This window comes from Acanthochromis polyacanthus, chromosome 20 (genome assembly GCF_021347895.1).
Source record: "Acanthochromis polyacanthus isolate Apoly-LR-REF ecotype Palm Island chromosome 20, KAUST_Apoly_ChrSc, whole genome shotgun sequence".
Lineage (NCBI taxonomy): Eukaryota > Metazoa > Chordata > Actinopteri > Pomacentridae > Acanthochromis > Acanthochromis polyacanthus.
The window spans coordinates 26,331,442-26,348,064 of NC_067132.1; the positions used below are offsets into that span (position 1 = coordinate 26,331,442).

At 37.9% G+C, this 16,623-nt stretch overlaps 1 protein-coding gene across 4 annotated transcripts in view; it reads right to left on the reverse strand.

Annotated features, from left to right (window-relative positions):
- Nucleotides 1–1,381: 1,381 nt before the first annotated feature.
- LOC110967595 (C-C motif chemokine 20-like) overlaps nucleotides 1,382–16,623 on the reverse strand; it is a 117,822-nt gene continuing 102,580 nt past the window's right edge. For 3 of the 4 annotated variants that reach the window (XM_051940045.1, XM_051940044.1, XM_051940043.1), the window contains exons 2-5: nucleotides 6,015–6,103; nucleotides 2,921–3,056; nucleotides 2,784–2,845; nucleotides 1,382–1,601 (exon numbers count right to left, since the gene is read on the reverse strand). In XM_051940045.1, the coding sequence (XP_051796005.1) occupies nucleotides 1,576–1,601; nucleotides 2,784–2,845; nucleotides 2,921–3,056; nucleotides 6,015–6,090 (300 nt within the window). In that variant the 5' untranslated portion in view covers nucleotides 6,091–6,103 and the 3' untranslated portion in view covers nucleotides 1,382–1,575. Of the gene's footprint in view, nucleotides 1,602–2,783; nucleotides 2,846–2,920; nucleotides 3,057–6,014; nucleotides 6,176–16,623 lie in introns of those variants that run through there. The other variant, XM_022217255.2, reaches the window with a different exon arrangement.

Sequence of the window (16,623 nt, forward strand, 5' to 3'; positions counted from 1 at the left end):
GTCTTAGGAGGTTAAAATAGGAAATAAGCACAACTATAAATTCTTCACACACATGTAATCCAGCAAATCTGTTACACTGTAAATGTTGAACTGATGCTTGACTTTAAAAAAATCCTATATTATATAAATTATAATACCATCCAGAACCCAAATTGTTCAGTCTTTGGTTCATTTCTGGTTAAAAACTCAAACATATATGTCAGACAACAGACTGTGACTTGAGTGGGATGTTTTAATTTATCTTTTCTTTGTCAAAAGTAGAAAATATGGAACACAAACTTTTGTTTTCGCTGCTGCATTGCGCTTTAATGTCAGCTAGTGCCACAAGATGGCGCTAAAGTCCACATGAAAAATCAAGTTAATAATCCATCTCATCTGCTTTTTCAGCCAGAATGCAAATATTCAAGTTTCATAACAATTTAACTAATAACGCTCATTTATTAGGTACTTTGTAATGTGATTTCATGTTTCCAGTGATTTTAGGTAGAACAGGGGTGAAGGAACTTAATGCAGATTTTTCACAGCCCTTTATTTACTCTCCTGTCGGCCACAGGATTGTGTGTAAACAAATCACATTCAGCTGAGGGAGTGAAACTTGATATATATACACTATGGTTCAAAAGTTTGGGGTCATCCAGACAATTACATGTCTTCCATGAAAAGTCACACTTTTATCCATGTGCTAGCATAACTGCACAAGGGTTTTCTAATCATCAATGAGCCTTTCAACACCATTAGCTAACACAATGTAGCATTAGAACACAGGAGTGATGGTTGCTGGAAATGTTCCTCTGTACCCCCATGGAGATATTCATTAAAAATCAGCCGTTTCCAGCTAGAATAGTCATTTACCACATTAACAATATCTGGATTGGATTTATGATTAATTTAATGTTATCTTCACCGAAAAAAAATGCTTTTCTTTCAAATATAAGGACATTTCTAAGTGACCTTAAACTTTTGAACGGCAGTATGTACGTGTTTCTTGGTGTATTACTCTCACAATCAGCACAAAATCAAAATTTGCGTTCAAATCAAAAATACTCTTTAGCTTTTAAAAGCTCTCACTGTATGACACGAAATCCATTAAAGAAAGCATGAAGAAAATAACTTTTTACCTAATTTTCCTTATTATTAACCCATCTTTTCCCAGTATTAATTAATATCAATATGGGGTTACTGCAGGATTGTCTTCCTTTGCAAGCTTTACTTTCATTTTTAGCATTTTTTTTTTCGAGCATCCTTCTCAGTCAAGACAGTATTAAAGATTAGGGATCAGGTTTGTTGTGAGAAAGTTGGGATGTAAGAAATTAAGGCAGATTTAAGAGTCGTAACATTTAAAAAAAGACAACAGTATTTTCCTGAAAAGACAAAATGAGACTAGTTTTAGTAAAACATTTATTAACAAAACAACAACACACTTTATTTTGGGTTACAACATATATTACTGTTGGATTATAGGTTTTCTGTGTATATAAATGTGAGTGATGCATACAGTAGGATATATAAGTGTATATGCATGTTGCTGTTATGTACAGCAGCAGGAGAGTATTTGCTCAGACAGGCAGCGACGCTTCACTCCTTCGTCATGTTGGCGAGGACTAGAGAAGAGAAGGAGAAAGTCAAAAAGGGTTATTAGTGTTTTTAAGTTTTAATATTTGTGTTAGGCTAAAAGAGAGATGATTAAGTTGTAAAAATAGTGACAAATATTCAGTTTACTGTCATAGAGGAGGAAAGAAGTGAGAAAATATTGTTGTTTAAGAAGCTGGAATCTGAGATTTTTAACTTTTATTCTCAAAAGATCACTTAAACTGATTATTTAACGTCAAACCAGCTCACAATTAATTTATTAGTCGATCAATCATTGCAGCTCTAAAGGATAATACGCTGTTTTTATCTTGTTTCCTCGTCGTCATTATGTAAAATTAGGCCGTTATCGACAGCTAATTCACTTAACCCTCGTGTTGTCCTGCGGGGCAAAATTAACCTGTTTTAAAGTTTGAAAATGTGGAAAAAATATATATTTTCACAGTGAAACTTCTGACATCCACATTTTCAGCATTTTTGGGAAATCTTTGAACATGTTTTGGTAGAAAAAAGAAATGTTAAAAATGTTTTACTGATATATATGTAATCATTTTTGATATTTTAAGGATTTTTTTTGGAAGATTTTTACAGATTTTTAAAAAATATTTACAAGAATTTTCTTGCCAAATTTGGGGTATTTTTTTTAAAAAAAAATATGAAATAAAACTTTTAAGGGAAACTTTTAAGAAATTATCGGAATTTTCTTCCTGAAGATTTTGCAAACTTGCAGAAATTTGGGGAATTTTTTGGCTGAATTTTTAGATTTTTTTTGCGGACAAGGAAACAATATTTTTTTGTTTCCCGTAAATGAAGACAACAGGAGGGTTAAATAAAAATGCTTGCGCTCTGTTGTTGCCATCACTACTGAAGCTCATCAGTGTAATTTCGTAAACTTCACTCGTTTTATGTCACAGATCAGAAAAAAACTAAACTTTTCCTGAGGTCAGCCGCAGTAAAACAAAGCAGAAGATTTAATCTAACAATCTGTGGTGTTAAAAAAACAGGAAGAAGCTGCTGCTTTTTATCATTTCCTTCAATTGATGTCATTATTAATTGGCATAATAATAAATAAAACTAAATGAAGTGCTTTATAGTTGTTGTATCTATTGTTTCTGACCACATAAAGGCAAAAAGTCTCCCTAAAGCCATATTGTAACGTGTATTTGGTCGCTGTTTGTGTGTTTTTGTGCACTTACGCTGCTTGACCCATTTAGCATCGGGATCGGCACAAAGTGGTTGTCCTTCATTTGTGTTGAAACTGTAGAAGAAGAAAAAACAGTGAAGGCAGATCTGTGTCTTTATGTCTGCATGTATTAATAATGTGTAAACTTACATTATGGCGTGCACACAGTGTTCTTTGGCCTGTTGCTCTCGATAAGTGTCGCCGATCACGATACGGCTGAAGTTAGCTTTGGTCACGTCGGTGCAGCACGGCCGCTTCTTCCCAGCATGCCGACCTCCTGGGGGAGCTGAGAGGGATTGATTTATTTAGATAAATCATTTTAAAGCTCAGGGAAAAACAGAACAACCTGCAGGTTAATGGAACTTCTTAACCCTCCTGTTGTCCTCATTGACAGGCACCAAAAAATATTGTTTCCTTGTCTGAAAAAAAAAAATCTAAAAATTCAGCAAAAAAAAAAAATTCCCCAAATTTCTGAAAATTTGCAAAACCTTCAGGAAAAAAATTCCAATAACTCCTTAAAAGTTTCCCTTAAAAGTTTTACTTTTCCTGCAGAATAATAATGATTATTCGTAAACCAAACTGTGCATTATGTGTTGGCAAAAGGTTGAGCTGCATCAAACAAACGCCTTCTCAAATCTAAGCAAGTGCATTTAATTTGATGAATAATATAAGAATGAAGTCAGGCTGTCTTAGTGTCATAAAACCGCATTGAAAGATTACAAGACTACATTTTTTAATGACCGTTACACTTTGTTAGATGTGCAGTTTTTACAGTGGTCTTTTATAAAGGATGGTATCGTGAGATTTAATTCCTTAGAAGGCGTTTTAATTACAGCTGTAGCTCAGGAAATAGAGAATATTTTATTGTGATTTTAGATTTATTGATTAGTGATGCAAATCCCCTTCGTTTTTTTTTCCTTTTGTGCAGTATTTGTACGTTAAAAAAGTATATCCCATCATTTCTTAGATGTCTCTGCTCTGTTTTCCTGTTAGTTTTGACACCGTCAGTTGCTAAAATACTTATGTGAGGTTAAAAATATGAGTTTGGATTTGTATATTGAGCAGATACCACGGTGTATTTGCTGTAGTGTTTGTACTAAGAGAAATACTGTTGGCCAGTTGCATCTCTCTATATAAAAACAGGGCTCCAGGCTAACTGTACACGTTGGTTGCGCTTGTGCACCAACGTTTTCTTTTCACTACAAATAATACATTTTAATCCACACGCTTTCCGTCACCACTCATACGCTAGGGCTGGCCCGAATAATGGTTTCTGGCCTCCGAATATTCGGGCCCTATTAAAGACGAATATCCAAATATTCGGATACCAAAATCCGGATACCGCCGTAGCGAACGAATATTCAGATATTCGGGATATTCGGGTCCAGCCCTATCATACACATTGATAAATTCTTAGCACGTTATGTTAATTATTATAAACAGCAATCAAGATGCAGACACATGCTTTGTTCTTTCTTTGGTTGTGTTAGAAACGTGTCCTAAATTACTCACATTGTCAAAATGACTCAAAATTTGCCCAAAATGACTAAAAAAAAGTGTCCCAAATAACTTAAACCATGTCCTAAATTACTCAAAATCCATATAATTTCACATTTCTTACATTTAAAACTGCTCCATTTTGAATTTCTTGTGTTTTTTTTAAAAAACATAATCTACACTATATGTTTCATGGGTTATTTGTTCCATATAATGAGAAATTATTATATTTTTGCCAACATTTTTTAACATCAACTAGCTTTATTCTGCATTTCTAATTCATTTTGTAATGTTATTATAAATCTATATTATCTAGCAGATAGGGCTTTCTATAAAACAATGTAAAATTGAATGCGTAGCAGCGTTATTTTGCTGCAAAAATAAAAATACTGTGTTGATTCCTAAATAAGCACATCTGTCGTATAGCCAAACACAGCTTCACTCCTGTAGTTGCAGATAAATTTATGATGTCGGCCTTTTGCAGATAAAAAATGTCACTTCAGAGCATCATCAGTGGAATTATCATTGAGTAGTGTCGTTTTTTGGGGGTGGTAATCAGCTGTGTTGAGTAGCATTTCTTCTCATTACTGGATGGGACCAACAAACCAGCTGTTCTTAAAGATCAGAGGAATATAAATCAGACTGTGAGGAATCATTAGAAGTTCTCACTTCTTACGTCCCGCTACTTTGCCTGCAGCTGCAGCTGAGGATAAACTTTCTTCTTGTGTTCTGGCAAATTATGATATCGCTTATGACGAGTCTGTAGAAAAAGTTGTTTTTTTTAAAGCGTTTCTATACAAAACATTGATGCTCAGACAGCAAAAGCTCAGTTCTTAGCTGTGCTTTGCTAAAACGTAATGAGTAATATTCCTGTTTTATCACATCTCATTGTTTCCGATTTGATTTAATTTACTTTATCATGTCACACCTCTACATATCTGGATGCAAATTCATCCTGCCTCATTTGTACATGGGACAGGTTCATAGTCTTTTACTTTTTGTCTTGTTCTTTTCGTGCCTGTTTTGTATTTCGCTGCTGCAACGTGTACATTTTCCCCCTAATGTCTTATGTTCGACTGTGCTTTTGGTAGACGCTGCAATTTACAGATGTTCTTTAAATGCCTCACATGCATCAATAGATGCTGCTAAAAACAGAGAAGCCTCTAGTCTCCCTGGTTAGCTGCTGCCATTTCAAACAGATAAGTTGGACAAAAAATGTTTAAAAAAGAGCAAAGTGAGTTGTTCTAATGTCAAATTTACTTCAATAAATCTGAGGGATTTTATCTATCCGGGCACACATGATGCTAAATGTCAGTTTGACCTGTGCGCCCGACAGATGTGGTTGCACACAGGACAATTTTTTTTTTTCTCTCTAGAGCCATAGATGATAAATATATCTAAATAAGCCTCCACTGGCAGCTGGGATACATGTAATAAACACAAAAATGCACAAATCTGTCATGCATGCTGCAAGATATATAAAAAAATCAACTAGATAACAAACAAGAGGACCTCAAAAGTTGCACCGACACCTGTTTAGACTGACGTGTGATCTTATGACACAGCAAAACATTGAATGCAGTACTGATACGAAACATGACACGCACAGAAAAACCACAAAGAGCAACAAGAAACAGGCCTGAGATGAAAGACAGTTGTTTGTAAAGTCCTATAGGGGCAGTGATTGCATGTTTTAATTAAATCACGAACAAATTTAATATATTTTGCTTTTATTTTCAGTACTTACTGGCATCTGCAAAGGACTCGAAGTAGAGGCACACGGCGAGCAGGAGGACGGAGACGAACAGGACCTTCACGGACATTTTGACGGACGGACTAATTCCAAATCAGGCTGAAACTGCTGCAGCTGATCAGCGCGTCGGCATTTTAAGGTGAGTGCAGAAGCATCATCTCAAAGTGGGTTCGTCTGGGGGCAGGACTGACGGCGTGTTCCTGGATGCGTCTGTGTGGTCGTGGTAATTTCACACCTCCTCCCCCCATCAGAATCTTTTTAGATTCACCCACCGACGGTTTTGTCTTTTCTGAGAAACAACGCGACGAGTTTGCACAAACAGACCTGTACACTTCAGCACAGACACCTCAGAGTGATGTCGTGTTTTCCACTTTGACTGGCTGTTTTTCTGCAGTAGTTAGAGCTCAAACCACACAGGGGCTGTAATTATGCAGCGAGATGGAGACTTTTTGTCATTCATTAATTCCCTTATTCATCAAAAAATACTTGGAGTTTGGTTCTTCTCAGCTCATGTTGCAAACGACTGAATGCTCGACGTTCACACGGCTGCTGTTGAGGTTTTGTAGCAGCATTAGATAAGTAGAAATTCAGATACCATCTTGCATTTCTTGCATTTAAGTTTCCCACGTGAAAATAAACTGAGTGACACAAATGCGATGATGTCAGTCGTGTTGATCTTGCAGCACAGATACGACTCACTGACGTGTTTTCATTTTAGTTCATAACTAGCATCACAGATAAGACTTTTAGCTGCATCGCTGCTCCTTGCAGTAATCAAGTTTTATGGTTTTATGTTGCTTTTACATGAAGGTGCAGCTAGATATTTCTCAAAACACAAATTTATCTGTAAGACGCTGCAAGAGAGAAGATGCAGATTAGGTTTAGGTTTGAGGAACAGGAAAAAGCAAGTATGAAGTAGTGGGGGCATTTTAAGGTTTAGCAGCTGAACTTGCTAATATCCTCGTGTTTGTCTCGTGGGATTGGAGATGATGGACTTTAAGTCATGTTTACCGACGTTTCTTTGCCACTTCTGGTGTCGGAGGATCAATGTGTGACGGCGGAAACTGTGAAAAACGACACCTGAGTCCACCTTTCAGCTCCTTTGATTCAACATGTTCGCCCTTGTTTGTTTAGTCTGCACCAGAATTTGTACAAAAAACAATGTCTGGCGCTGAGCATCTCCAGCAGACTCTCCAGCTCTGCACAGTGGCCTCCTTCTTCATCAGTGACCAGGTATCTGAGCTGTCTGAGGTTGAGTAGATGTCGTTCTTTGATGAGGTCCAATGATCGCTTCAGCATCCGTCTCCGTCTCATAATATTCCACTTTTAGTCGCTCTGTTTCAGCCTCCATGTTTCATACAGATTTGGGGTGGAAACCTGAGAATATCAGGTGCATGATGGCGCTGCAAATGTTTTTTGAAACTTTTCTAATGCGGTGTGACGCTGGCAAAGGCCTCCAGTCAGTTTTTTGCTTTGAATGGCAGTCAGTCATACAGAGCTTTGGGGCGCCGATTTAAATAATCAGACAAATTTGTTGTGTTTCTTCATGTAGTAGCAACATTTGCAGGAAAAAGTAGCTGTTTTTGGTCAATATCGTTGCTTTTGTAGCAGACTTTGGACTTCTTTTTGCAAACAAATCGTACTTTTAAGTGTCGTTGTACAAATTTAGAGCTGCATGTCAACAAACTCTGCGTCTTGCAAGTAAAATTAAAATACATCCTGAGTCTATACGAGAACCCTTAAATCAGATTGAATTTTATGGTTTCTCTTATTGATTAGTGATGGAAAATGGAAATTGTGCATGTTTTTTTGTGTGTGTCAAGCTGCAAAAAGGTTGTCTCATGAAATGTTGGAGTTATTTTGACATTACAATGTTGATGCTGGAGCGTTATATCACACAGCTCCATACTGATTGAAACAAGCACAGAACAGAATAAAAATTGCTCATTTTAAACTTAATTACATGCATATACAGTCGTGTGGAAGACGTAGACACAGAGGAAAATGCTCGATTCAAGTCAAATGGTTTTAAAAGTACGACCATAGCCAGACACACGGAACAATCAGCTCTCTATAATAATTCAGACAACAAGAATAAAAGCAGTATAAGACTCTTAAGGAGAATACTCACAAATTAATATTATTGAGGCTAGCAACAATAAAATAAAAGCTTCATCTTGTGACAGGCAAAGACAAACTGTTCTACAGGAACATAAGTCTCTTCTATTTTCCAGAGAACGGCCTTTTGTTGTTCATTGTGTACGCAGTCATTAAACTGACTGTAAACTGTAAACAACTGGAACCAGACAGATTAAATTTGGGGCATTATGTGAGTCAGTGCAGCTCTATTTCTACAGCAGGTTCTTCACACTGTTGACTCTCGCTTCTATTCTTGCAGCCATATTTTTTTATCTGCCTGCTACTGATCTGTGTTTAGCATCCACCTCTGTGCTCAAGTGCACAGTGAACTGTGAGTGACGTTTGTGTCGTTTGTATCATAATTTGGTTCTCTCTGATAGTTTTGAGGGTTTTCTTTAGTGGATCGAGGTGACTCTTGTTTATTTTTGTTCATCTTTTGGCACTTTAGGGCTTTGTGGTGTTAAAACTGAGGGTCACTTTGTTGTGAAAGGACACTGACTGGTTTTTGATTATTTGCTATAGGAAATTGTCGTAATGAAACTCTCCATTGAATTAATTGCTGTTAAGGCAGAAGAAGATGGACATGCGTGTCAGAATATGTGTTGAAGATTTGCCGTAGTACCTGGTTCTCTTCTGTTTAATAAGACGGAGTTACAGGTGTGTTTGCTGAGCGCCCATTAAGGTCACATAAAACAAGCGCTCCTCCCCGCTATCGTAATGCTAACTGAGATAAAATTTGCAGCATCGAGTTGTATAAAGGTTTAGCTAGCTACCTGAGGCTCATGCTAAGCTAGGATCGAATGCTAGCTCAGGACAAGGTGCTGCTAACGCTTTAGCAGTCGTGTGGATGAACTCTGCAGCATGAAGTTGTAACGTGGTGTCTGGCAGCTGTCCGGTTTAGCCAGCAACCTGAGGCTAATACTAACATAAAGCTAGGACTTTAGAAGCTAACACACACCAGCAAGACTCTGATTACAAGATTCCAACCCCATTCAAACTACAGTGATGATGTTTGGAAACTCTGAGTTTACGTCCGTTTTAGAGGTGAGTAAATACTGACTGATGTCCTGGACCGATAAAGTTGCTGTGACGGTATTTGTGCTCATCTGTTCCAGTTGAGCAGCTGTTTCCAGCAGCTGTAATAACTACACTGACCAAGACCATTCCATCACGTTGATCAGATATGAAGGTTATTTTGGTATCACACTACTGTGAAGATTAAAAATGTTATTTACTGTGGAAGACTGCAGCTGGTTTGCTGTGTTTACTTTGGATTTTGTCATTAAAGTAATTATTTTTTGCCATTTAATTTATAATTCAAGAAATGTGGTATTTATCTGTTCTTAACATTAAAGGCATTTTTTTTTTTGTTTAATTTGTCTGATTCACATAAAATGAATATACTGACCTTTAGTGGACTTGTATGTATGGTCTCTAAAAGAATTTAAAAAATAATAATAATAACTGTGGACATGGCAGGACCTGAAAAACATCAGCCAATCAATGCGCTCGGACTGAGGCGTTTGGTTTGCTCCCTTTCCTGTCAATCAAAAATCTTCCGGCTCAGGCCTAGTTACGTAGATTACGTACGCCTTGGACTTACGTGTTTTCTGTATGTGTTGCTTTGGTATAGCTTCGTAGTTAGCTGGCGACTTGTTTTGCTCATCTTTTTTTACATAATGGCAGATAAAGATCCAGGGGGACCCAGCCGTAAAAGACAACTTCACGAGTGCTACGCAAGTTTCTGGAGGGGGGCGTTTCTTCGTAAATGTTAAGAGGGGGGAGGTTAGAGGGGGGTGAGGGAGAGGTTGTATGTGCGCATGCTACGTTCAAAGTCGTAGGAAATTAAATCTCCTCTAATGCCTTTAAGTGTCACTGGTTAAATACAGTATTATCAGAATATGGACAAAATGTCTGCTGTATTATATTAATTTTAAGTATTTATGGGTTTCGATTGTTAACATGACTGGAAATGGTTTAAAATTTGCACCTCTACTGCCCACGTATGATGCTTTTGCAGGATTCAGGCTGTGACTAAATTCATAATGAAATCTGCATGTGAATTTGTCTTTTCATTTTTCATATGTGTCACTGTGCCAACACCAGGAAGATGACTGCAAAGACAGCATGACCATGTATGATTACCCAAATCCAAAAATACCCGCATATTGGAAGAACAGTCAGCAGATTCAGTTTCTGGTTTGACAAAGCCTTTTAGGACTCATGTGATTCTGAATACAGAGAAAAGTAAAGGAAAAGACTCTGGCTCAGAAAATGGATGTCAGAATTTATTACAATAAGGAAACCATGAGTCAGCTCTTCACAAGAGGGGAACTTATACAGAGATTCTGTGGGATAATGCTGATGAATGAAGTTGTAGTTTCATGAGACAGAGAGGAAGAGAAAGGAATATTGAAGATCCTCTTTTATTTAGTGCAGGACATCTCACATTTGGAAACTTAGAAAAAGGTTGAACCTGTTGGTGGAAAAATCTCACTGTAAATACACACTGCCCATCCAAAAAAAAAAAGTCGCACACTCTAATATTTCACTGGATGCTTTTAGCTTTGAGTACGGCACTCATTTGCCGTGGCATCGTTTCAGTGAGTTTTTGCAAAGCCTCTGCGTTTTTTTTGTCCAGGGATGCATTCATTTTCTACCAAGATCTTATATTGATGATGGGAGAGTCAGATAAAGTCTTTTCCAGAACATCCCAATGGTTCTCAACAAAACTGAGGTCTGGACTCTGTGGAGGACAATCCATGTGTGAAAATGACGTCTCATGCTCCCTGATCCACTCATTCTAAATGTGAGCCCCATGAATCCAGGCATTGTCATCTCAGAACATGTCCATGAACATCAGGGAAGAAAACCTCCACTGATGTAAAGACCTGGTCATTCAGTATATTCAGGTATCAGCTGACCTCATCCTTTTGGAACATAATGCTGCTGAACCTGACCAACCCCAGATCATAACCCTAACCCCCACAGGCTGGTAGACACTAAAAATGATTAGTTCATCACTTCATCTGCCTCTCTTCGTACCCTGATGCCCCCATCACTTTGGAACAGGGTAAATCTGGACTCATCAGACCACATGACCTTCTTCCATTGATCCAGAGTCCAATCTTTATCTGTAGCAAATTGCAGCCTTTTTTTCTGATTAGCCTCACTGATCAGTGGTTTTCTTAGAGCTATAGCTGTTTAGTCCCAATCCTTTGAGTTCCCTTCACATTGTGCGTGTGGAAATGTTCTTACTTTCACTATTGAACATAGCAGTGGGTTCTACTGTTGATTTCCTACGATCTAAGAGTTTGTTCCTTAAGACGATGGTTTTCCGCTATCCTTGAGGTTTTAATAATGCATTGGACTTTTCTTGACTTGATTTTAGTAGTTTTATCTCCTTAGTTGTTTCCTTTGCTTAATATAGGCCAATAATTTGACCCGTATGAAATAGACAACCATCCTTTCCATGACCACAGGATATGTCTTCCGACATGGTTGTTTAAGAAATGAGAAGCTCCTCGCTACTTCAGCTAGGGTTAAATAAGTTGTTGCAGCTGAAATATATTTTTCCCTGCAGTAATTATCCACTGGAAGCTCTTACCTATTTGCTTGTACTTTTCTGTTTTGGCCAGTTAGTGTATTTTGGATTTTGCAGAGCTTGATTAAAATTAGCTTCACTTTTCTACGTTGTTTCTCCAAGCTTTTAAAGACCGGAAAGGTCTTTTGTAGGGTGGCGATGCATGACAGACTAACAACTTTACAAACAAAAACGTCTATTACGCTTCAATAAATTACCTCCACTTGACAAAAATTAGTTGCTATTTTTATTCTCAACTCTTGTGATTTTCCTGTTTTGCTGTGAAAACATCTTAAGTTAGTCAATGTAGGAAAAACCCTGCTTATATCTTCTTTTTTTTTTTGCCTTTGCAGATAGGAATGTGAGAAACATGTGGCAGATAAATTAGAGATAAACAGTCAAACAGGATGTAAGATCACATGTGCAGCGTTTATTTATGCCCAATGATTTCACAGTTGCACAACTTCAACTTTAGATAACAACTTATGACAAAACTCTCCAATAAATAAATATGTCAAAACATTTCTTCAACTTAATTTCCCAAATAAAAAAGGAATTTATCAGCGTGGACGCAATAATAAAATAATAATAAACTCTTCATGAAGTTTTACAGTAACTTGTAAACTCTGATAAATACACTTGGTAATAAATATATCCTGTTGTGTTAACACAGGTCAATTGGTTTAGGAAATAAATAATGCCATTTAAATGGAATTAAAAGAAACTAAATATCGAACATTAAGTAATAATTTAACAGATTTCGGTTCTTCAAGTGCTCTTTAAAACATTAATTCACATCAGCCATGAGGCTGTAACTTGGGAAGATGAAGGCCTACTCGACGCTGCCCTCTGAAATTGTCTCATCAACCGGCATGTTGGAGGTGGAGGATGAAGACAGGGAGGAGGAGGAAAATGGGGTGGAGGAGGAAGAAGGGGAGGCCGTGGATGTAATGATGGAGAGGAGGGAGACTGGAGAAGTAGAGGTCACAGACGGAGTGGTAGCCCTCGCTTTTGCTTTCCTGTGAGGAAGAATAACAGAAGTTAGTTTGAATTTAAAGGCATAAACGAAGAAGAGCATAAAATCCCAAACGAGCAGCTAGATTAAATTAAACTCACTCGAATTCAACAATCTTGCGCCGAACCCAGGGAGCGGTGACCTGGCTGCAGAAAAGACCCTTCTCTGTCTGGAAGCTGCAAACAAAAACAACATGAACACCTTTAAAATAGAAGCTACACTCACTTGAAGTAGCAGAAATAGGTCAATAAATTCATTTAAAGTTTGATATGATGAGCTCAATTCAAAAGCATCCATCATTTGGACAGCTAAAAAGCAATATGACTTGTTTCTTTTCAATGTTTTACTCAAGTGTTACCCCATGAGATCAAGGATTTGAACACAATTTATGTTCCAAATATAAAATTAATGCACTTTTTGGCCCCTATAAGTTGCTTTTCCTGCCTGTTTTCCCTGCTTTAGAGGTTCCAGCTGTTCGTTTTACTTACATGATGGCCCTGACACATGGAGGATTCGGCTTCTGGACCAGATATCCTAAGATCGGCCCCTTTATCTCCTGATTGGTGACTGTCTTGCAGCAGGAGGCCAGTTTCTCCGCTAAAGATTAACGGAAACAGAAGTGAGATTCAAATTCTGGCTCTCCAAACAAAGCAGAAGCCAACTCGGTTCATCAAAGCTTCGTCTTACCTGCTGCTCCGGACTCGACCACGGCCACCAGGACGATGGCGACCAGCGCATTCTTCAGCAGGCTTCCAAAGTTGACCATTTTCACAGAGTCTGATAAGTAGGAGCGTAATTAGAGAAGTCTCTGCTGGTCTTTCTTCCTCTTGAGAGAGCTGGTTGAACTGACAGCCGTCTGGTAACAGAAGCTACTTATAAGCAGAAAAGCAGAAGTGGCCCGTCCGGTTAGTCATCCTTCGACTTTTCTTTAATCCTGCCTCTCTCCTCATGTGAATGAACAAAACGCTGATTTAAGGGAAATTCCACAAAGTGACCAGCGACTTCTCAACTGGAGACACTTTCATCACAAGGTTTCGTTTGGAAAATTAAAGTCACGCTTCTCCGGAGTGTTCGATTGCGGGGGTGTTGGGAATCCCTCTGAAGGCAGAGGTCATGCTGCTGCCTCAACTTTAGGTTATCACAACTTTAATTAAACCTCAAGTCATAAACAGAAAGGTTATAAATCATTTATTAACTTTAAACTAGTCAGCTTAGGAGATGGCTGTTGTTTTCTCAGTAGAACTAAATTCAGAATCTTTTTTTTTTTTTAAAGTTAAAGCTATTCTCATTAAGCAGAAGTCACTTCGGTGGCATTTATGTCACAAATGCTTTCGCAATACTTCAGGACAGGACATGCTACAACATGAAATGACGCTCAGTGACACACAGACATGTCACAACGTAAACCTCTGAGCTCCAGAACCAACATTTACATTAGAAATACTGCCTTTGACGGACTGTAGCCACCGTCTGTAGTGACGAACAAGAATCTGATTGTAATGAAAGTATAGTGGAGAAGCAGCAGTCAATAAATGAAAGCTAACAACCAACATACACCCCTTCAACTCCACATAGTCCCCTTTTTTCTCATTTTAGGGCTCATTTTTTACTGCAATATAAACTTTTGCACCTCTATGGAAACAGAAAAACCATAAACAAAAGTAGGACGACTCAGAACACAAACATACTGAGGGAAATTGGTAACTATAAATTCTCTGTAGGTGTGAAATTTAGTGTGGTTGTTAGTGTCTATATATAGCCCTGTGATAAATTGGTGACCTGTCCAGGGTGTCTCCCGCCTTCATCTTAAGTCAGCTGGGATAGACTCCAGCCTCCCACGACCCTAAGAAGATTAAGCAGTGTATAGATAATGGATGGATAGTGGTCAAAATTACACCATTCATCACAACTTTCTGGTGGCCCTTCTTGTAAGATATGACATTATGTTGTGGGGGGGACAAATATTATCTTAAAATTCAGTTTTTGCATCCCTTTATTGTGTGTCTCCTTTCAAAAAAATATGAAAAATAATAAAAAATGGAAACAAGAAAAGCACTCGGAGAGCGCAGTACTCTGCCAAGGCTGATCAGTCATTGCATCGTTTCTAACAGATGGAATTTTGAAAAATAATTGTGGCAGAAATCACAACACTGTAGAATGTGTCCATTTAATATCGACATACCCACAAACAAATGACCTTGCGCTGAACACAGACGTGTGTTATGCATGTGTACGTTATGTACTGATACTGAATCACGTGACCTAAATACAGGAATTGATGGGACTCAGAAACACCCCCACAATTTAATCAGTTGTTTCTTGTATCATTTATGACAGATAATTCCTGATAAGTCCACAGTGGTGGATTTACAGTAGGATCACAATCATGTGATCATCAGCAGGCAGCTGACGTAGCGCTCACTAGTAGTCACAGTTACAGTGACACCATGGTGCTATCTCACAATGATGCAGAAATCTTTAACAAATGCGTGGATCCAGACTATAAGCTGCATCACTGCCAAAATCTAATCACTTAGTCCTTGTGTCATTTCTGACCTTCACTGAAAATTTCTTCCAAATCTGTTAGTCTGTTTTTGAGTAATGTTGCTAACAGACGGACAGACGGACAAACGTACGCGGATTGTCACATAACTCCGTCGCATTCCTTGGTGGAGTAACTATGTGTTCATCTAGAAACGGTGCAGAAATTTAGGGCCTACTCGGCTGAACTGCAGGTAGTGTTTGCACTGATCAGAGAGACACATATGTAAACCAATTGAATAATATGAGTAATAAAATGTCTATAAATGCAGTCACAAATGTTGTACGTGCTAATTTCATTTTTTTCTAATTTTGCATAATGATTACTTTTGGGTTTATGGCATCATCAGTGTGCCATTCTGCATTCTGTCTCCATCCTGCAGTAGTTGTGCTGTTTCCATAGAGGTGACAAATGAGTAAAAATGTGACTAAAAAACGCCCACAAGCTGCTTGGAGTTCAGAGGGTCAAATGCAGATCTCATTTTTTTTCAGACAATGTTTAAACTTATCTGATAAATTCCACTGAATTCTGACTGTTTTCCTGCTGTTGGAGTCGACGGCTGAAAATGGAAATAAATTGTTAGAAACATTGTTGTTAGAAACATGCTTTCGGTGTTACAGTTTCGTGTATGAAGCCAGTAGAAATCTGACTTTAAAGCGAGAACCCTCGAACCAACTACAGGCCTGACTCATGTTTTCTTTACCGGTTCTGCTGCTTGGTTTTGGTTTCAGTGTCTTGTGGCCTCTATGTGTCCTTTAAACTGCACAATATCTCTTCCTATCAACTCATCTGATGTGTACATCTTTTTTTTAAAAAAAGGGGGTCTTGAAAGTTTTTTATTTAATGCTTTGTGGAAGTTTGTTAAAGAGACCCAGAAACTGCTTTGAGCTCAGAGTTAAACTTGCAGATTTTAAAAGAACAGCTGTAAAAATCTTAATCTGCTCCCACATGCTTGTAAACCAAACTGGCTCCTGTGAAGAGGGGATTAAACCTACCCCTCGTGTTGTCTTCAGGTCAAGAAAGACCCAGCCACTGTGTTTAATAAAATGGAAAACCCCTAAATGACCTTGTTTCAACTTGAAATTCAATAACTTTTCCATGCTATATACTGTACAATTCCATTTTACAGTCTGCAGTACACCGTTGTTTCCCTTCAAAAATGCATTTTAAGCTACTTTCTGCACATTTCTGGTTCTTTCTTAAGATGTAGAAGTACTATTTCTTCACCTTAGGCAGCAATAATAGTGATAATAAACCTCAGCTTTAGTAAAACAATCAGTTCTAACGTGTGATGCAATAAAAACGAGTGGTGTTCACTGATTAA